Source organism: Poecile atricapillus, chromosome 2 (genome assembly GCF_030490865.1).
Source record: "Poecile atricapillus isolate bPoeAtr1 chromosome 2, bPoeAtr1.hap1, whole genome shotgun sequence".
In the NCBI taxonomy this organism is placed as follows: Eukaryota; Metazoa; Chordata; class Aves; order Passeriformes; family Paridae; genus Poecile; species Poecile atricapillus.
This window is the reverse complement of record NC_081250.1, coordinates 4,836,111-4,856,943: the sequence shown is the minus strand read 5'-3', so window position 1 is coordinate 4,856,943 and position 20,833 is coordinate 4,836,111. Positions and strand designations below refer to the sequence as shown.

The window sequence follows — 20,833 nt, the reverse complement described above, 5'->3', positions numbered from 1 at the left end:
CCCAGGGCTTCAGAAGAGCCTGTCAGGTAATGGCTGGAAGAACAGCTTAAAGGAAGGAGTCACATCTGCATTAGCACGTGGAGCTCAGATCTGAGTCACCCCCAGGGAGATTTTATAGCCATAAATTTGACCTCTGCCACAGAAAATGCTGGGGGTTGAGGAATGGGAGGGAAGACCAAGAGCCACACACAACAGGGTGAGCTTGAAGACTTGAGCTTGTTGCACACTGATAGGGAAGGAAGGACAGGGACACAATGTCTCTGCCAGAGCAGATCTCCTCAGCCAAGTCATCCCACCAAAAGGCCAGACATGGATTTAGGGTAAAAGGAATCTCTGGAAGTCGTGTAGCTCAGCCTCCTGCTCAGGGAATGTCTCTGAATAACAGCAAGTCCTCTCACCCAAGGATGTGGATGCAGAGCTGAGTGATGTTTGGCTGTGTGGTGTGTGCAGATGATAAATGCACAGCACTGATGTGAATTTGCACAACTCTAAGTAACATTTACTCCTCTTTTCCTTTACTCTGAGCACCACTAACCAGTATGATCTCACTCTCCCACTCCAGCTTAGGGGCTGATGCTTTAAAATCCAATATTCTTCTCCTTTACTGATTTTCATAAGCACAACAGAGCTATTCCTACTCATGAAACACCAATCCAGGCTTGTGTGACCCAGGAGTGACTTTGTTGGAGGCTCAGATATGCTATGGGCATTGAGAGGAGATTTGAAAGAGCAGGTTAGTGATGTGCTCTTAGCTCTGGTAAAAGCAGCGAGGAGCTCTGGTAAAACCAACCTTTGCCAAATTACACACAAAATTTCACACACTGAGGGCAATGCAGCTACCCAGTTTACCAGGAATAAAGATACAAGCCACTCAGGGAGTCCACCCAGGAAGCAGCTCAGATATTCAGCAGAAATCAGGTTAACCTGCTTTTCAAGTGACATCAGAACCTCAGGCCAAGCCAAGCTGGTGTCATTTCCCAAATCCTGTGTGCTCTGAATGTCAGTGTGTGTAATGTGCTGCTTTCCCTGAGGGTACTCTCTAAGCCAGGTCTTTTTTAGGATTATCCCCAAGAAACTGCAGTTTCGATCTACTTTCATGACTAACAAAGGTTTCTACAAATGAAAACAGAGAGCTTGGGACACAGCTGTCAAGACCAAGTCTACTTGGACTACCAGCCATATTTCCTGATCCAGACAAGTGTTCTTCTGCTTCTTACATATAGTCTCCAGGATGCACTATATAGTCATTAAACCATTAAAGGGAGCAGCAAATTTACTCTGTTTGCATCCCCACACCCAGTAAAATTAACCCTCATTTGTAGAATCCCAAATTCATGCCTCAGACAAAAACCCTGTGTTGCAGCAGAGTTGCCTTCAGGTGGCCTTGTGACACATCTCAGGCTGGAAAAGGACAAGATGTCACTATACTATCTCCAAGAGTGGCAGTGCTCTGGCACCTTTGTTCTATTCCCAAGAGCAGGGAGGGAATGGCTGGTGACAAAGTGCATGCTGGAGGGCTGCACTGTATCATCATAATGGACTGCTGTGCCAGTACAGGTGCTCATTTTATCACACTGGATTAGGGCTTTAGTGCTCACACAGTTTAAACATTAATATTTGCCTATTTAAGCCACAGGCACCAGCTCAGCCTGCTCACAGAAGTGCTCACCATGGCTGAGTTTGGAGATCTTTTATGTGCTCTGGGGGAGTGTGGGCTCTATCAGAAACTGCTGACCCTGCTCCTCTCCCTCCCGTTACTTCTCAATCCATTCCAAATGGTTGGCCAAGTGTTCATGGTTGTGAACGTGCCTCACCACTGTGACACCAGCTGGATCCGCGCCGTCGGCCCCAACCTGACGGAGGAAGAGCAGCTGAACCTCACCCTGCCCCGGGGCACGGACGGGGAGTTTGAGCAGTGCTCCATGTACTCCCCGGTGGACTGGGACCTCCATTCCATCGTGGCCTATGGGCTGAATGACACCGAGAAGTGCATCAATGGCTGGGTGTACCCCTCAGACCAGCCACCGTCCCTGCTCACCGAGGTCTGTATCTGCTGTTTGATGGGATAGGGGCATGGAAAGGAGGGGGTGGGAATATCCTGGCCTGTGGCTTGGTCAGCCAGTGCCAGCTGTGGTGCAGTCATGTTGAGATTTACTGCAGGGTTTTGCCTCCATCACACAGATGGCAGCTGGAATCCCTGGGAGGGTGTCACAGGAAGGCCATGACGAAGATGCCTGGGGAGGGCACAGGCAGTGACCATGGGGTGTGAGCCCAGCACATGTTCTGCTCACCACCTGTCCCTTTTCCGGTATCCAGACCCTTGACTTCATGATGTATCTGCCTGGAGGGGCCTTCTGGCCATCCCTGCCACAGTATCCCCTGTTCTTCAACCTGGTTCTACTCACATCATCTTCTCTGTGAAGGACATTTACCTTCCAAGTGCTTGTCATTGATATTTCTTGGCCTCCTTCAGGGCTGCAATAAGACATGCCAGGGGCCATGCAGTTGAGCAAAAGCCTTATCTGCATCCTCAATTTCTCCGTTCTGCCTTATCTCCCACCTTCTACTTTACATGATAGTGATCTGTCAAAGATCATACTTGTTCTTGGAGGTCTTTTCCAACCTAAAGGATTCCATGATTCTGTGATTCTCCCTGTGGACCTTTGTTCCTTTCTCACTTTCCCTCACTCCTCCTCCCGTCTTTCCTACCTGCCAGCTCCAGTATTTTCTCACAAGTACCTTCCTCTGAGGTGGAACAGAGGAGAAAGTCCCACCTCTGGCATTTGCAAAGGCTCTTTGGTGTCCCTGAAGCACCAAGTCCATTTCAGACAAGGCTTCTCTGGAGGTTTCAGCAGCTGCATCCCTTCCCTTTTGTATGCTGGTCCTCCTTTATCAGAAAAAGCACTGCTCTCCTCCTCTTTCCACCCTGTCCTGTCTTCTCAGCCAGAGAAGAAAGCTGAAGCAGCTGTCACCTCAAGGTCACACTTTAAACAAAACTTGCCAACCAGGCCGCTCCCTCAGGGATCTTTGGGCTGGAGGGGAATCCTGCAGATCCCAGAAGATGTGCACCAGGTTGCAGAGGCATGCTGAGAACCTCGTGTGCCCATCCCACCACTGATTTGAGTCCTAAGTGCTCACCATGAAGGGTTCAAGCCCTTGTGAGGGGTTCTCTGCTCCCAGGGGCTGAAACAAGTGCTCAGGCACCCAGATCCTGGATCCACCATGAACCAGAAAGGCTGCCCACCCCCAGAAAGCAGCTGGCCTCTGTCAAAAGCAACAGCATCTCTGTTTTCCTTCCCACAGTTTGACCTGGTGTGTGACAGGATGGTCCTGAATGATGTCTCCCAGTCCATCTACATGGCTGGGCTTCTCATAGGATCCTTGGGCTTTGGGATGCTAAGTGACAGGTGAGGAGACACAGTTCCTTCCCAGAGACACTGCCCAGCACCCAGGGACAGTCCAGATGAGGGTGCAGACTGTCCATGCACTGAACAGGAACTGCTCCCTTCACACGACTCAGTCCCCTTGCCTGAGATAGGGCATCTGGGGCCACCTGTGAGGTCTGGAAATGTCTGAGAGTTGAAAAGAGAGGTAAATACAGCCTTGTGGAGAGGAGTTCTTCAGGAATCACAAGTTTAGCCCCTGCTGGTATCCCAGGCTTTGCCAGAACCATGATGGGTCAACACTGGAGACACTGATTTTTCTGCACATTATTTCTCGGGGTGTATAGAGGAGCTACGTTCACATGGCTGTCAAATCTCCTCTGGTTCTCAAATCACTTAGCATCCCTTCTTGGCTCTTCTCTCTCCCCTTGGGGTATCTCCAGGTACTGACTGGGTCTTCTCTCTTCTTCCACAGGATAGGCAGGCGGCCAGTCTTTCTCATCTGCATCTTCCTCCAGAGTGTGTTTTCCCTGGGAACGGCCTTTGTGCCCCATTTCTATGTGTACATGGCCTTCAGGTGTGTCGTGGGAGCTGCGGTATCAGGAATTATGCTTACAGTCGTATCCCTGAGTGAGTGGGAAGCCCCTGCCCTGAGGCAGCAGATGTGGCCTCACAAGATTCAATAACAAAAGAGAGCCCAAAACAAAGTCTGAACCTTGTTTTTTCCTCTTAGTTACAGAATGGGTTGGTGTCGCCTACCGGACAAAGGCACTGCTAATGACTCACACGGCTTTCGCCATCGGGCAGATGATGGTGGCTGGCTTGAGTTATGGGATTCGCCACTGGAGGCTGCTGGAAATTGCAGGATCTGCTCCTATGTTTGCCCTTTTCTTCTACATCTGGTAAGCAGGAGCAGGGCAGAGTTTCTGGAAGACACAACACTGATGTGAGGGGTGGGAATGAGGAGGTGGCAGCAGCTCAGAACCAAGCTGGGCCTTTCCCATTGGAGTGCAGGTGCTGGAGGAGCTGCTGCAGAGCTCAGCACATCTCCCTGGGCACTGGACTGCTGAGAGCAGCAGCTGCTTTGCTTCAGGTCTGCAAATGTAGAGCCTAAATTTCAATTTTACCCTAAATACATTTGGGGTATTTAGACCCATTGATCCCATGGGCCATCCACTTTAGAGGTGGACTTGATGATCCTCGTGGGTCCCTTCCAATGCAGAAGATTCTGGGTCTGATTCTGTGGTGGCCAAGGCTTGCTGGACATGGTCCCAGAGAAAGGGGCTGTGGGGGGACTCAGCAGGACACAGCAGCATGTCCTGGCCTCCTCCTGGCAGGGTGCTCCCAGAGTCAGCTCGCTGGCTGGTGACCAAAGGCAGAATCGAGGAAGCCAAGAAGGTTCTGCAGAAGGCGGCAGCCATCAACAAGCGCAGCCTCCCACCAGAGCTCCTGGAGCAGGTACTGGGGGTTCCTGTGCTCAGACACTGCCCTGGGCCTTGCAGCAGCCCCTGGAGCTCAGCTCATCCCACAGACGTCTCTCTGTTCCCACTGGGGATGCTCTGGCCATGGGCTGCGGGGGACTCCAGCTCCTGCTGCATCACACGGGGACAAGGCCAGGGAAGAGGCCCAGCTTCTGCTGAGGCTCAGCCTGGAGCTTTCTGGGGTCCCCCTGGGCATGTGGGAAGGACTGAAATGCTTCCCTGGCTTCTCTCCTGTGACGGTTCCCAGAGTGTGACTGATGAGCACAGAGTGTCTCTTTAGTCTCAGGGTTTCCATGCAGAAATGCCTGAAGGGGAGGGAGTTCCCTCCTTGCCCACTCCAAGGTTCCTGCTCTGGGGAAATGTTCATCCTGAGGAACCTCTCAGTCACCACCCCTGTGCTGGGCACCCAGAGCACAGAGGCACCAGCCCAGCCCCACTGGGCTGCCCTCCCTCCCAGAGCTCTGGGGGTCACAGGCCTGTCCATGAGGCTTTCCATGGTCTGCAGGTGGCAAAGGAGCTGGACATGGCTTTCCTTTTCCTGTTCTGACTCTTTGACTTCCTGTGTTTTGAAGCTGAAGCCTGAGAAAGAGGTCAAGTCTGGAAGTCTCCTGGATCTCTTTCGGAAGAACCTGCGGAAGGTGACTTTAATCATGTCATGTGTCTGGTAAGACATTCCCTGGTCCCCTCTCTCAAAACTACTAGGTGAAAGAAAACAAGCTGATGGTTGACAAGAATGGTAAATTAAAGTGATTTTCCTAGTACGATATATGTGTATGTCTTTATCTGCTACCATTCACCTGCACATACTGGACCAGATTTATCATGTCTGGGCATGGGAAGTAGATGATTATCCGTAATAGTGTGTGTTTTGTTAGAAAGGCTTGAGTAATTACTGCTTTGGCTATACCTGGGCCCTGGAGTAATTTTGTGCCCATCTAGGAGCTTTGGGTTCAGTCTAGAATTTGCTGGCCATATGGAGATCAATTCTGCTTTATCTCCTGCAACTACATCCAGCAGAACTGTCAAAGGCAGTGACTAGAACCAGCACAGAGTTCATTGGGAGTTTAAATAAGTCGCACGTGTTCTAACCTTTCTAATTGCTGGTTATAAACCCTCATAAAACCATCTGGTGATGTGTTCTATTCCACTTTACTTCAATTTCAGGTTTGCAGACAGCATTGTCTACTATGGGCTGAGTCTCAGCGTTACAGATTTTGGCATGGACATTTACCTGACACAGCTGGCCTTTGGAGCAGTGGAGCTTCCAGCTCGAATTTCCTGCATATTCCTGCTGGACTGGTTTGGGAGGAAGAAAGTACAGGGCATTCTCCTGCTGCTGTCTGGCGTGTTATGTCTCATTATCACTGGCATCCCTGAAGGTGAACCTTCCCAGCCTGGGAACAGAGCTGGGCAGAGTCCTGGACATCCCTACCTTTGCTCAGACCCGTACTCCCATCGTGGCAGACCCACTCTCACTCCCACAAGCTCAGCTGCCTCCACTGTCACAACCCAGGGTGCTTCATCCCCAACATTCTGGCTTCCCCCCGCCTTTGATTCCTTCTCCCTCAGGGCTGTGCCTGGTTCTTCCACAGCTCCTGGCCCTTGGCAGGCAGAGTCCATTAACCACCACCATGACATAACCACCTCCTGGCAGAAAAGTGTAGCAGAAGAACTGCTTTAAAAGTCACCATGTCTCCCTTTCTTACATGAAGAGGAAAAGCAGATGTCCACTCCCTCTCATCTGTTTGCATCTGTTTGTGCCCCAGTCCATACCCCATCCCTGCTGCTATGCCAGTGCTGTGAGTGGGACTGAAGGTAATAGTGGGGTTTCCCAATGTTTCCCGGGTCAGGGACGTGGCATTTCCAACCAAGCACTCCCCAGATATCTTTGGTGGCTCAGCAGCTCACTTTATTTGCAAATCTAGAAATGCCCAAGGCCTCAGGAAAAATCTGGGTTCTCTTTGCCAAAGGGTATTTTCCAGGGAAGGGTATGCTGGGGATCATTTCCAACGGGTTAGGTGGTAGGTTTGCTTAGCAAGTGTAATAGAAAGAGCTGTCCCAAGAAATCCCACTGCAGAGAGTTCTGGTCCCAAGTGAACCACCCCCTGGAGGTCACAGTGGTTGTCTCTCCTCCTCCCCTCAGACCAGCCCATGGCAACCACTGTCCTGGCCATCATCGGCAAGTTCACAGCCACTGCCGCTTTCTCCACCTCCTATGTCTACGCTGCTGAGGTCTTCCCCACCATCCTCAGGTGAGATGTCCTCACACATCAGGGCTTCCTTCTGCCATGGCTGGAGGTGGTGATGGGTTCACATTCTGTCCAGGAGTGTTGACCCCTGCCCACACCTCCTGCTGTCCCTGTCTCCCCAGGCAGACAGGTGTGGGGCTGTGCTCGACCATGGCGAGGGTGGCCGGGATCCTGGCCCCACTGATCATTCCCTTGGACCAGTACCACCGGGCCATCCCCATGGCCATCTTTGGGAGCATCCCTGTGGTGGTGGCCCTGTTCTGCATCCTGCTGCCTGAGACCCGTGGCACTGACCTGGCAGATGACACAGGGAACGACCAACCTCCAGCTCAGGTGGGTACAGGGAACTCTGAATTTAAGGAAATAATATCCAAAACTGCAAATTGAAGGCAAAGAAAAAATGACAGAATCAGGGATGAATACAGTCTCACCTCCTCCTCTCTCCTTCTTATCTTCAGGAGCAGAAAACTGAAGAGTTTCTCTGAGACACCAGAGATGATGACAGAGACCTGGAGAAGAATGTCTGCAGATGCTCAGAGAGCAAGTGATGACTGGACAGGCATCTACTGACAGTCTAGTCTGATTCCATCATTCTTGAAGCAGACCAGGGAGGCACTGCTGCCTGGAAACTGGTCTTTCAGATGATGAACTCAATACCCACAGTCACAGGGAGAAGTGATCTATGTCACTCTGCCTTTGGAACAGATGCACTTCCAAGTGTCCCTGAAACCCAGTTTGGTCATGCCTGGCTGGCCTCCCAACGTGTTCCCCAGTCCTTTGCAAGCTGGTACCCGTGGAACCATCCCTGTGGTGTTTTACAGCAATAAAGAATCACCAGTAGAGTGGCTGTACTGGGCAAAAGCGGGCGCTGGGTTTGTCCCTCCTGCACTAAATCCCTTGGGTCGTCGGGCTGCGCGCCAGCCCAAGCCTCGACGTTTGATCAGGATGTCACTGCACCCCTGTCACACACCTATTTAGCTTTTCTTTCCATGTGGTGTTGAAGTTGAGTTTCTACATGAATAATATAAATTATGCTCTGAGTTTGATAAGAGACACTTGTAATGCAATATGTGAATAATAAATGGTGTTGACTCTTTTTTTTTTTTCCCTACTGTTTCACAGTTGGCCTTTGTAACTGCTCTTGGCTCTGGAGTGTTTTCTACACAGAAATTGTCTGTAATTTAACACGCAGATGGAAACGTGCTTTGTTTCCATCAGACACAAACAATGCAAAAAACAGAGTGTTAAAGCAGAGTGGCTGAGTTCAATAAGGACTTTTTTCTTTTTTCAAAGTCTTCAGATGAAAAATCTGCATTTATTCTCTCTACTAGCAGCTGTAGAAGTTTTCTGAATTGCATGGGAACGTTGCAATTCTATACCAAACTGTGGGCATTTGGACAGCTTTCCTCAGTCATGGTGAGCCTTTTACAGTGACCTTTAGTTCACTGCTGCCAGCTCAGTCATGACATTTCAGTGTCATCTGATGTCATGCAAAAGAAGAGAAGGGAGGCTTCTTCTTGTCTGATAATTTGTTTGCCAGCAGAGGATGTATTTCAGTGGCCTCCAATGAATCCATCTCCTCAAGTACATCACTACTCTCAAAGAAGTAGAAGGCTGTTCACTCCGATTTGCTGCACCCTGTGGTTTCCAACCTCTTTGTGCTTCAGTAAATAGTGTTTTGAGGGCTGGGGTGTCCCAAGTCCAGGCCAGATAAGCCTGGAGCTGATATTCATTTTGGGCTTTGGCTTTGGTGCACAAAATCACCCCGGTCATGTGGAACGTGGCCATGGCTGGAGATGGGATAGGGAGTCTGCATGATCTGGGCTTTGGCTCTGAGGGGAACAGAAGTGGGGAAGGGGCTGGAGCACCTGGAGTAGCTGAGAGAGCTGGGCAAGCTCAGCCTGGATAAAAGGAGGCTCAGGTGGGACTCTCTCACTCTCTACAAATCCCTGACAGGAGGATGCAGCCAGGTAGGGGTTGGTTTCTTCTCCCAAGTACAAATGACAGGACAAGTGGAAATGGCCGCAAGCTGCACCACAGAAGGTTTAGATTGGATACTTGGGAAAATTTCTTCTCCACAAGGGTTGTCCAACACTGGAACAGGCTGCCTTTTCCACTGGTGGAATAACCATCCTCGGGGGTATCTAACAGACACATAGCTGTGTCATTTAGGGATGTGGTTTTGTGGTGGATCTGGCAGGGCTGGGCTGATGGCTGGAATCAGTGGTCTTAGAGGTCTTTTCCACCCTAAATGAACCAATGATTCTATGGCTCTTTGCACAGCCAGGAGAGCAGCTTTAATGCTCATCTCCTCACCTCCTCAGCCATTCCCTGATGGGTCCCTTTTGCAAGCTTTGCTCTTCTCATGGACCTGGGGCTTCCCAGGGGTCAGGTCAGGTGAAAGGAGAGGGTGATGTCCTCTAGGTAAAGGGGAAGGTCCAGGGTCCTGACACCTCTGCCCCACAGCCAGGATTTCAGCACAGTTTGTTGGTGTCTCTGACACTGAAAATGTGCCAATTACCTCAGTGGTCCCTGTGGGGCTCCTCTGACAACAGGAGCTGTCTCAGCCCTGCCTCTGTGTCTTGGTGTCTTGATAGGACACTTGTGGTTGGGCTCTTTTCCCCCTTGGACTGAGATTGATGAGAGAGAGGCAGTTTTCTCTTGTTTGGACTTGGTTGTTTATTCTTCTTTTATCTATATTACATATTTACAGAGTACAAGGAGCTACGTGCACTAAGATAGAAAGGCACAAAATGGCTAACAAAGATCTTCTTCAAGGTCTTTTATATTTTTATTTACCCAATTAACAAATGCCAAGTAAATTATTTTTGTTGGTGACCCAATGACCCAACACCTGTGTGCTGCACTGTGACATTCTCTATCCAATCACTTATTACTACCCAAAAACCTCTAGAAGAAGAGGATGAAGAAGAAAAAAGGACAAGGACAAGAGAGAACACCTGGAATCCTCCAACTTGTCTTCTGTTCTCTAAACTGGTTTAAACTGCAAACTTTAACTTTTTCACCCAGTGATTTAAGAAAACATTCTAATCTACACACACTTTTAGCTTTTCTATTTAACTTTAACTGTTGTTTTCAGGGTGTGATATGAAATTCAGTGCTTTCTTGGATGTCAAAGCCAGGTATCAGAGATAAGGGCACACTCTCTGTGCCTCTGACTCCAACATCTTGGGGCAATTTTATGATGACACTCTATTCCTGATCATCTCCTTTATGTCCAGAAATGGCTGCTGTACTTTAAGGTTGGTCTGGGGGATGGGTGTGAGCCTTGGGGGCTCCTGCACAGGCTTTGCTCAAAGACTCACTCCAGGGTACGCTGGGTGCAGCACAGAGTGGATGTTACTTTGCTGCTGTCTTGGTTTAGAGACAAATTTAGGAGAAAACACTCTGGAATTAATGTTTCCTCCAAAGAGAGGGGCTTCAGTAATGCCTTTTGCCAATGGGAGAAATTAATACCACTGGGTGAAAATGAAAAAAAAACCCTGTTTATTAACAAAGCAAGGTGCTCACAAGGCACAGAAAAAGACTGAATAAATGATAAATATTTCTTTTCAGAGCCTTACCCCCCACCCAACAAAAAAACTCAAAATACCCAGGGAAAAAATTAACAAGCTGGCTGGCTGCATGGCTGGGAAGGCAAAAATAGCAGTGGCCTTTTGTCTCAGGGAAGGGGAAAAGAAAGAGTTCACATAGCAGCTTGAGCAAAAAAAATGAGAACCTGCTGAACCTCTGGGGGTGCTCTCCTCCTCACAGCAGATGAAGCTGGTGGATTTTGTTGTCCTTTCTCTTGGTTCAGCTTTTTTTTTCCAAGGTCTCAGGCTCAGAGCAGCTCTCTCTGGTCCCCTGAAGTTCCTGGTCCATCTCAGCAATTGTCTGATTTTGGACCAAAAACCAAGCTGAAAGAGGTCAAGAAAAAAAACTGGAGGATCACTGCTGCAGGTCAGGGGAAAAGGTGGGGAAAGAAAACAAGAGACTTTGTGCTTAAACCGCCAAAAAAAAAGTTAGTTAAGCAACAAAGTGACTGCCAATGTCCAGCGCACTGCACTGAGCACATCTGGGGGTGAATCTTTGAACAAAACCCACTCTGGGGCTCCCAACCCTCCCTCCAGATCCATCATAAAGCCACAGCAGCCATTTCTGGGCATAAGGCAGGCAGTTAGGGAGTAGAGCATCATCATAAAATCACCCCATGACAGTTGCTTAGCTAGCCTGGTTTTTTGGTTAGCTTAAGCAAGAAGGTTCTTTTTTCCCCTTTTCCTGGCCTGAAGAGACTGCAGCAGCAATCCTTTGGTGGTTTTTGCTTTTTCTCTTGAACTGTTCAGCTTTGTTTTGGTCCAAGATCAGACAATCACCAGGAGCCTATCAGGCAGGAATTCAGGGGCTGCTCTGCCTGACCCAAGACCTTGGGAAAAACTGAACAAGAGAAAAAGCACCAAAATCCACCAGTTTCATTTGCTGTGGGGAGGAGACCAGTGCCAGAAGTTCCCCAGGTTCCCATCTGTTTTTCCCAAGCTGCTACATTAACTTTTTTTCCTTCCCTGAGACAAAAAAGCCAGTGCCATTTTGCCACACAGCTGGACTGTTATTTCTTTCCCAGGCATTTTGGGCTTTTTTGTTCTGCAGTGGGTGTGCACTGAGGATAAGGTTCTGATGGTTCAATAACTAGAGTTTATTCAATTTTTTTTTCTGCTTTGCCATGTGGGAACTTTGTCAATAAATACTTTTTTTTCACTTTCATCCACTGATATCCATTTTCTCAGTGACAGAAAAGGGCATTACTGAAGCCCTTTCTCTTTAGCAGAAACACTCATTCCAAAGCATTTTCTCCTAAATTTGTCTCTAAAATGAGACAACCTGCTTTTCCCAGCTAAACCTCTCTATTCCATTTTGTCCTCATCACCTCACCAGTCTTTTGGCTCCTTTCCTTTATATATATTCTTTTATATATATTCCTTTAATATGGAATTATCCTCTTTGCCTTAGTTATCCCTTAGGTCACATTTTACCCTTTTCCCATGATCTCACAATCATGAGAGCCCAGAACACCCCACTGTATACATGCAGAAGTCTATTTGCATTCCCACTGGTCTATGTTTGCATTCCCACATGCTGCTCCAGCACTCCTGGCTCCACTTTGTGCTGTCACCTCTACTCATCACAGTGCAAGGCCACTGGCACTGGAAAAACATTGGACATCCTCCCACCTGTGCTGAGCTGGGCAAAATATGAGTTTAGCTATTCAGGTGCTCTTCTTCAGGGGTATTCAAACTGACATGGTTCAGTGATCCAGAGAGAAGCAGATAAAATATAATACAGAGCAGTTGGAGTGAGTCCAGAGGAGGCCACAAAGACGATTAGAGGGATTGAAGAACCTCTCCTATGAGGAAAGGCTGAGAGAGTTTGGGTTGTTCTGCATGGAGAAGGCCCCAAAGAGACCTTAGAGCCCCTTCCATTGCCTAAAGGGAATCTGCTGAACCTCTGGCTCAGAAGAGCTCAGCAGAGCTCAGCTCAGCTCCTGGAGAGGGACCTGGGACAAGAGCATGGAGTGACAGGACAAGGTGGAATGGCTTATAACTGACAGAGGGGAGATACAGATTCGATGTTAGGAAGAAATTCTTCTCTGTGAGGGTAGTGAGACACTGGCACAGGTTGCCCAGAGAAGCTGTGGCTGCCCCTGGATCTCTGGAAGTGTCTAAGGCCAGGCTGGGTGGTGCTTGGAGCACCCTGAGATAGTGAAAGGTGTCTCTGCATGTGGCAGGAGGGATTGGAATAAGGTCCCTTCCCACCCAAACCACACCAAGATCCCATGAAATGGATCTTCAGCCCACTGGAGGCACAAATGAGCTGGAAGCAGAAGTACATCAGCTGTGCTTGGATGCCTTTATTTATGAAATGAGCTAAAACAGAGTCTCAGAGTACAATTTCCAAAGTGGTTCCTTCAATAACCGTACATTTGGCTCCAAGCTCTTCCTTCAGCCTTTACTCTCAATGTCTTGTTTTCCATAAAAGCCTGAAGGAGGCACTCCCCAGCCTTTTCCAAGGAAAAGACAAAGGGCTGAGCTCCTCTGTTCTCAGGGTACTGGAGAGGAGCACCACAGAAAATCCTCTGGAAAGCTGTGCCAGAGAGAAAATGGCACCACAGCCAGCCCCTCCTGGCAGGACATTGTCACATGGCACTGGTTTTATCCAAAACTCTGATCAAACTGAATGTCCATGAGAAAACATGTAGGCATGACAATAGAGAGAAGAAATACTCTGGTTTAACATTTCTTGACACTACTAGAAATAAAAAACCTTTGAGCTTTACAAAGATGAAGAACCACCATGATGAACCAGGCTTCATCTATACCTATCCAGTGGGAAACAAAAGTTGGACTGAGGGACATGAGATAATATGAAGGGAAGCACAAGAAAAATATAATTTTTCTTCACAGTATAAGGCAAAAGTGGTCCTAAATCTTTTAAAGAAAAAATAGATTCAGCAAAAAAGGACTAGATTAGGAGAGAGTAGAAAAGAATTGACATTTCCCAGAAAGATTTGTACTTTTTTCTAACAAATTGTCACAACATCCCTCAGTATCCTGGAATGGACAAATCAATTTGGTCCCACACTGCAGCCTAACAGCACCATTTTCCATGTCCAAAGCATCATGACAGGCATCAATTCAAAGCCACCAGCACTAAAGTGAAAATTCTGCTGCTTGTTAGATGATCACGTCTTTTTTTTTTCTCAGCAGAGTATCGCAAATAAAAAAAAAAAGAAAAAAAAGAAAAGAGAAAAGAGAAAAGGGAAAAGGAAAAGGGAAAAGGGAAAAGGGAAAAGGGAAAGGGAAAGGGAAAGGGAAAGGGAAAGGAAAGGGAAAGGAAAAGGGAAAGGGAAAGGGAAAGGAAAAGGAAAAGGAAAAGGAAAAGGAAAAGGAAAAGGAAAAGAAAAGGAAAAGGAAAAGGAAAAAGGAAAAGGAAAAGGAAAAGGAAAAGGAAAAGGAAAAGGAAAAGGAAAAGGAAAAGGAAAAGGAAAAGGAAAAGGAAAAGGAAGGAAAAGGAAAAGGAAAAGGAAAAGGAAAAGGAAAAGGAAAAGGAAAAGGAAAAGGAAAAGGAAAAGGAAAAGGAAAAGGAAAAGGAAAAGGAAAAGGAAAAGGAAAAGAAAAGGAAAGGAAAAGGAAAAGGAAAAGGAAAAGAAAAGGAAAAGGAAAAGGAAAAGGAAAAGGAAAAGGAAAAGGAAAAGGAAAAGGAAAAGAAAAGGAAAAGGAAAAGGAAAAGGAAAAGGAAAAGGAAAAGGAAAAGGAAAAGGAAAAGGAAAAGGAAAAGGAAAAGGAAAAGGAAAAGGAAAAGGAAAAGGAAAAGGAAAAGGAAAAGGAAAAGGAAAAGGAAAAGGAAAAGGAAAAGGAAAAGGAAAAGGAAAAGGAAAAGGAAAAGGAGTGTTTTTAATGAGAGAATGGGATGATCTTGCTAGACAGTCATGATGAATCACTCTTTGCATGTGTGAGATTGTTTTCAATGCTGCATCTGCTCCAGCTCTCCTGTTAGTCAGCCCAGTTCTTTCTTGCAAGTTCATTCAGTGCTCTCATGGGTGTCTCACTGGACAAAGTTTACAGTCTCATCATCCTGGAGACGTAACAGGGAAAATGAAGAGGAAGTGCCTCATTCTAATTCTCAATTTCTTTCTTTTTTCCCTCAAGGAAAAAGCACCCCATTTGCTCTGGTGAGAGCCCTGTTGGACACCAGTGACAGCCTGCAGTGCCTGAGGACAAGCTACAGAGGGAGATACAGGAAGGCAAAAGAGACAAGGAAACCCAAGGATTGGCAGTGATGGCCTAAGCAATGGTGGTGTCCTGTGGTGAAGAGACCCTGCCTGTCCTCAGTGCCCACAGCACTGGGCTGCCTTTATCCACAACCACCTGCAGACCCAGCTAGAGGTACGTGGTCTTCGTGCTCTCATTGTCTTGGCCACCACCTTTTCCTTTCACCTCCCCATTCTGAGAGCTGCTGGTGGCATTTTCGCAGACCTGATGAAAGAGAAAAGGGTGTAAAAACAAGGAAAGGTGTGCAATGAGCTGATAGCAGCTGTCCCTGAGACAGGCAGCCTTCAGCAGCCTGGATCCCATTCCCTACTGTTCCTGTGGGCACCTTCTCCCAGCAAGACAACAAAAGTATCAGGATGCAATTCCACCTGGTTCCATGGGGAATGAGGGCTGGCAGCTATGACAGGGTAAAAGCCAGAGGATGTTGCTACAAGGCCCCAGCACTTCCCTGGGAAGGGCAGAGGGAGGAGAGTGGAGCACTGGCTGTTCTATCCCAGGGCAGGAATGAAGGGATGAGCTCCACAGGCAGGATTATGGGGTCTCCTCCCCTCTCTGCACAGTGGGACAGCTCCACTCCATGCCCTCCCACCTCTTTAACACCTAAAGAAACCCCAGCACATGCAAGGCCAAGGGGTCCCCCCAGTGCTGGGTCCCCACATCCCCATCCCAGAGGCAGCCCCAGGACCCACCTCAGCCGGGGGGTGGCCGTCCCCTGTGCCATCTGCCAGGTCGGTGCCGCGGGTCTCGGGTAGCAGGACACAGAGCAGCCCCCCCAGCACGGGGGCACTCCCGAAGATGGCCATGGGGATGGCCCGGTGGTGCTGCCCCAGGAGACGGACCAGCGGGGCCAGGATCGCGGCCACCCGTGCAGCCATGGAGCACAGCCCCACGCCCGTCTGCCTGTGGGGCCGCAGGAGGTGTGGGCAGCGCTCAGCACCCCAGGCCACCACGGGGCTGAGCGTGGCCGTGGGGACAGCCGGGCTCCTGCCCTGTCACCGCTGCCAGCCATGGCAGAGGGGAGCTCGATGTGTGGGGAGAGCTCACCTGACGACCGTGGGGAAGAGCTCGGCAGCATAGACGTAGGAGGTGGAGAAGGAGGCTGAGGCAGCAAACTTGCCAATGGTGGCCAGGACGGTGGTTGCCACGGGCTGGTCTGAGGGGAGGAGGAGATGGCTGCTATGGGATGGGAGAGGGCTCAAAACCTCTCACAGATGGAGACTGGGATTGCAGGGACATCTGTGTCACCTGCAGGGAGCCACCGCCTCTGACAGTGTCTGAGCATGGACCAGGCCGCCCTGGCCTGGTGGCCACTTTCACTGCACTCTGCATCCACCACCTCACCTCCCCAGGTATTAATTTTCCCAGAGCACAGCTCTTTTGACAGGGGCTCAGCTCTGCCCTCCACTATCGCCATCAGCAAGAAAAGCTTTGTTTTTTTGGAATGGGGCCTTTGGGTTCAGCCAGGCCCCTGTGGCCAGGGTCAGCTCAGGCCTAGAGGGGTGTGAGCCACCCTGGCTGGGAGGACAGGACCAGCAAGGGAAGGGTTGGGCTCTGTGCCTCCCTGTCCCAGAGGATGTCCTGTCCATATGGGACGAGGTTGTTCACCTTCAGGGATGCCGGTGATGATCAGACACACCAGGCCACTCAGCACCAGGAGAACGGCCTGCGTTTTCCTCCTCCCAAACCACTGCAGAATGAAGATACAACCAACACGGGCTGGGATTTCCACTGCTCCAAAGGCCAGCTGAGTCAGGTAGATGTCCAGGCCAAAATTTGTCACGTTCAGGCTCAGCCCATAGTAGACAAAGCTGTTCACAAACCTGAAAGGTGGGCAGGGTGGCACTGAGCAGGTGTTAGCCATGAAGAAATGTAGCACTGATCTCCAATGACAATATCCTGACTAAGCCATAGCATTTCCAAGGGGGTGTAAAACCAGATGAATGCCACAGCCCTGCCAAAGCTGGAAATGCTATAACGTTTCCTAGAAAGCATCTTTTTTTAGAAAACAGCCAGAAGCAGAAACACCCATCAAATAACACTCAAAAACCCACAAGGTGAATCCCTTCTTTTGTTTCAGCTAGAAGTTTGGGAAAAATGCACCAAGGAATGTCTTACCAGGCACATGACATGATTAAAGTCACCTTCCGCAGGTGCTTCTTCTGAAAGATATCCAGGAAACTTCCAGACTTGACCTCTTTCTCAGGCTTCAGCTTCAAAACACAGGAAGTCAAAGAGTCAGAACAGGAAAAGGAAAGCCATGTCCAGCTCCTTTGCCACCTGCAGACCATGGAAAGCCTCATGGACAGGCCTGTGACCCCCAGAGCTCTGGGAGGGAGGGCAGCCCAGTGGGGCTGGGCTGGTGCCTCTGTGCTCTGGGTGCCCAGCACAGGGGTGGTGACTGAGAGGTTCCTCAGGATGAACATTTCCCCAGAGCAGGAACCTTGGGGTGGGCAAGGAGGGAACTCCCTCCCCTTCAGGCACTTCTGCATGGAAACCCTGAGACTAAAGAGACACTCTGTGCTCATCAGTCACACTCCGGGAACCGTCACAGGAGAGAAGCCAGGGAAGCATTTCAGTCCTTCCCACATGCCCAGGGGGACCCCAGAAAGCTCCAGGCTGAGCCTCAGCAGAAGCTGGGCCTCTTCCCTGGCCTTGTCCCCGTGTGATGCAGCAGGAGCTGGAGTCCCCCGCAGCCCATGGCCAGAGCATCCCCAGTGGGAACAGAGAAATGTCTGTGGGATGAGCTGAGCTCCAGGGGCTGCTGCAAGGCCCAGGGCAGTGTCTGAGCACAGGAACCCCCAGTACCTGCTCCAGGAGCTCTGGTGGGAGGCTGCGCTTGTTGATGGCTGCCGCCTTCTGCAGAACCTTCTTGGCCTCCTCGATTCTGCCTTTGGTCACCAGCCAGCGAGCTGACTCTGGGAGCACCCTGCCAGGAGGAGGCCAGGACATGCTGCTGTGTCCTGCTGAGTCCCCCCACAGCCCCTTTCTCTGGGACCATGTCCAGCAAGCCTTGGCCACCACAGAATCAGACCCAGAATCTTCAGCATTGGAAGGGACCCACGAGGATCATCAAGTCCACCTCTAAAGTGGATGGCCCATGGGATCAATGGGTCTAAATACCCCAAATGTATTTAGGGTAAAATTGAAATTTAGGCTCTACATTTGCAGACCTGAAGCAAAGCAGCTGCTGCTCTCGGCAGTCCAGTGCCCAGGGAGATGTGCTGAACTCTGCAGCAGCTCCTCCAGCACCTGCACTCCAATGGGAAAGGCCCAGCTTGGTTCTGAGCTGCTGCCACCTCCTCATTCCCACCCTCACTTTGCTGTCATATCTGCATGAGCTCTGGCCACATCCTACTTACCCAATAAAGAAGAAAAAGGCAAATATAGGAACAGATCCTGCAATTTCCAGCAGCCTCCAGTTGCGAATCCCATAACTCAAACCAGCCAAAATCATCTGCCCGATGGCGAAACAGCAGTGAGAAGTGAGCACTGCCTTTGGCCGGGAGGAGACACCGATCCATTCTGTAGCTGAAAGGAAGAAGGAAGGCTCAGAGTCATCCAAATGATTTCCCTTGAGGCAAACAGGGTGTTTCCCTGAAGAATTATTCTGCAGGTGAGGATTAAACTGACCTCCTGTGCTGGGACAATGTCCCCTTGCTCTCCTCTGAGCACTGGCTGGGGAGAGATGCTCCCCAAAGCTCTTACTGAGGCCTGAGAAGTTGCCAAAGTACCAAAGGACAGTGAAGATCAAGACCTGTCCTCATCAGTGTGTTTTTCTAGTCAAACATGAATGCTTTTATTTCTTTGAAGATTTTCTATTGCATCTTGAAATGCGCCAGGGCAAGGGCATCCTACTCACCTAAGGCCAGTATTGTCATGGTGATCCCTGACACGGAGGCCCCCACGACACACCTGAAGGCCATGTACACATAGAAATGGGGCACAAAGGCAATTCCCAGGCCAAACAGGCCCTGGAGGAAGACAGAGATCAGAATGACTGGGCGGCGGCCAATCCTGGAGAGAAACAGAGAAGACACAATCCGTGTATGGAGATACCCCATGGGGATGGCAAGGAGCCCAGCAGATTATGCAGTGATTTTTATCACCCTGGTAAGGCTCAGAATAGACTGTGGGGTGACAAGTGAAGCACTGCACACACATGTTGTGTCTCTCTCCCTTCCCCTCCCTGTGTGGCTGTGCCCTCATGGGACCTGAGGACTTTGCTCAGGGTCCCTGTCAGTGAGAAGTGGTGACAAAATGCACAGGGTGCACAGTCCAGACAGGCTCACAGCACCTGGTCTGTGCTGTACTGGCTTTGCACAGATCCAGGGCAGGGGGGGTCGTGGCTCCTCACCTGTCACTTAGAGGCCCAAAGATCATGGATCCCAGGAGCAGCCCTGCCATGTAGATGGCTTGGGCAACGTCATTCAGGTCCTTCCTGTCACACACCAGGTCAAACTGGAGAAAGGAGAAACAGATGCTTTGGTATCCCCTCTTCCGAGGATGTGAATCCCCATAGCATGCACAGGGCACACAAGTCAGAAGTGGGACAAACCCTTGGGGCACTCAGTGATGTCCCTCTCCTGTGCACTGGGACCTGCTGGAGTCCCTCTCGTCCAGCCCAACCAACCCATTGGAGCCTCCTGGTCACAAAATTTTGCTTTAGGTGGGCCTGGGGATAGAAGCAGCAGCTTTCTTCCTGCCAGACCACCTGATCTCCCAGAGGAGAAAGAATGGATGCAGTGCTGATTCCTGGGACAGTTCCTGTTAAAGAGATGTCCTGCAATTGCCAGCATCCAGAGGACATCAGTGGAAAGAGAGACATAGGAAGGATCATAGAACCATAAAATGATTTGGGTTGGAAGGGCATTAAAGATCATATAACTTGAACTCTCTTGCCATGGGCAGGGCACTTTACACTATCCCAGGCAGATTAGAGCCCCATCCAACCTGGCCTTGAACACTTCTAGAGATGGGACAGCCACAGCTTCTCTGAGCAACCTGTGCCAGGGCTTCACCACCCTCCCAGCAAAGAATTTCTTCCTAGTATTTAATCTAAACCAACTCTCCTTTATTTTAATTTAGCATCTTTCTCAGCTAACAATTATGATGTTGCCTTGGATTAGATGACTTTTAAACGACCCTTCTGAGCCAAACCATTCTGTGATACTCAGTTGGAAAGGTTAACCCCCATATGGAGAGGGATGGGGAAACCCAGGGGCAGGAGATCTGTCCAGGAGTGATTCATCTCCCCACTGGCACATCTGTCAGAGCCTAGACCTGTCCAGGACTACCCCTGGGGCCTGTGTGGCAGAGCCGACCCACACCTGCTGTAAATCCCAACAGCACCATGGTCAGGCACCAGCTCTGGGGGAGCTGTGGCCATTTGGGTGTCCCATCCCTTCCACATCCCAGCACATCAAACAGCAAATACAGACCTCGGTGAGCAGGGACGGTGGCTGGTCTGAGGGGTACACCCAGCCATTGATGCACTTCTCGGTGTCATTCAGCCCATAGGCCACGATGGAATGGAGGTCCCAGTCCACCGGGGAGTACATGGAGCACTGCTCAAACTCCCCGTCCGTGCCCCGGGGCAGGGTGAGGTTCAGCTGCTCTTCCTCCGTCAGGTTGGGGCCAACGGCGCGGATCCAGCTGGTGTCACAATGGTGAGGCACAAACGGGACCATGAAAAGCTGGCAAAACTGGTGGAAAGCCACACTGAGGCAGGGGATCACAGAAAGCAACACCAAGCATTTCTGGAATCGCCCAAAATCACCAACTGCTTTCAAAATTTCCCCGACACCTGACATTGGTGGCTGCGTTTGGGACAGGACAGTGCCGGGACAGACTTCCCAGAGGGCTGGAATTAATGTTTAAACCTCAGATAAGCTCTGCAC

At 49.8% G+C, this 20,833-nt stretch overlaps 2 protein-coding genes across 3 annotated transcripts; one reads left to right on the top strand and one right to left on the bottom strand.

The window, feature by feature from the left end:
• The first annotated feature begins 1,087 nt into the window (after positions 1 to 1,087).
• Positions 1,088 to 8,343, top strand: LOC131575857 (solute carrier family 22 member 13-like). 2 transcript variants are annotated; one of them, XM_058831876.1, is made up of 10 exons: positions 1,088 to 2,042; positions 3,304 to 3,407; positions 3,859 to 4,013; positions 4,117 to 4,285; positions 4,721 to 4,841; positions 5,437 to 5,528; positions 6,029 to 6,243; positions 7,008 to 7,116; positions 7,236 to 7,446; positions 7,572 to 8,343. In XM_058831876.1, the coding sequence occupies exons 1-10, from the start codon at positions 1,671 to 1,673 to the stop codon at positions 7,596 to 7,598; spliced, it is 1,575 nt and encodes a 524-aa protein (XP_058687859.1). In that variant the 5' UTR covers positions 1,088 to 1,670; the 3' UTR covers positions 7,599 to 8,343. The 2 variants fall into 2 exon arrangements, with proteins under 2 accessions (XP_058687859.1, XP_058687860.1); XM_058831877.1 differs by lacking the exon at positions 7,572 to 8,343 and having other exon boundaries at positions 7,240 to 7,439.
• Positions 8,344 to 14,358: 6,015 nt separating this feature from the next.
• Positions 14,359 to 20,799, bottom strand: LOC131575837 (solute carrier family 22 member 13-like). Its single transcript, XM_058831835.1, has 10 exons — positions 20,375 to 20,799; positions 19,291 to 19,394; positions 18,796 to 18,950; positions 18,296 to 18,464; positions 17,742 to 17,862; positions 17,052 to 17,146; positions 16,542 to 16,756; positions 15,981 to 16,089; positions 15,626 to 15,836; positions 14,359 to 15,140 (listed from the first exon to the last, which is right to left on the bottom strand). Exons 1-10 carry the CDS (start codon positions 20,744 to 20,746, stop codon positions 15,045 to 15,047), a joined length of 1,647 nt encoding a protein of 548 aa, XP_058687818.1. The 5' UTR covers positions 20,747 to 20,799; the 3' UTR covers positions 14,359 to 15,044.
• Positions 20,800 to 20,833: the final 34 nt, after the last annotated feature.

What these genes read in the sequence shown, in the direction of transcription:
- LOC131575857 (XM_058831876.1), top strand. Translation starts at nt 1,671, where the DNA reads ATGGCTGAGTTTGGAGATCTTTTATGTGCTCTGGGGGAGTGTGGGCTC. An exon ending in TTTGGGATGCTAAGTGACAG is followed by an intron (nt 3,408 to 3,858) that starts GTGAGGAGACAC and finishes CTTCTTCCACAG; the next exon opens with GATAGGCAGGCGGCCAGTCT. An exon ending in GCCCTTTTCTTCTACATCTG is followed by an intron (nt 4,286 to 4,720) that starts GTAAGCAGGAGC and finishes TCCTCCTGGCAG; the next exon opens with GGTGCTCCCAGAGTCAGCTC.
- LOC131575837 (XM_058831835.1), bottom strand. Translation starts at nt 20,746, where the DNA reads ATGTCAGGTGTCGGGGAAATTTTGAAAGCAGTTGGTGATTTTGGGCGA. An exon ending in CACCAGAGCTCCTGGAGCAG is followed by an intron (nt 17,147 to 17,741) that starts GTACTGGGGGTT and finishes TGTGTTTTGAAG; the next exon opens with CTGAAGCCTGAGAAAGAGGT. An exon ending in CATCACCGGCATCCCTGAAG is followed by an intron (nt 16,090 to 16,541) that starts GTGAACAACCTC and finishes TCCTCCCCTCAG; the next exon opens with ACCAGCCCGTGGCAACCACC.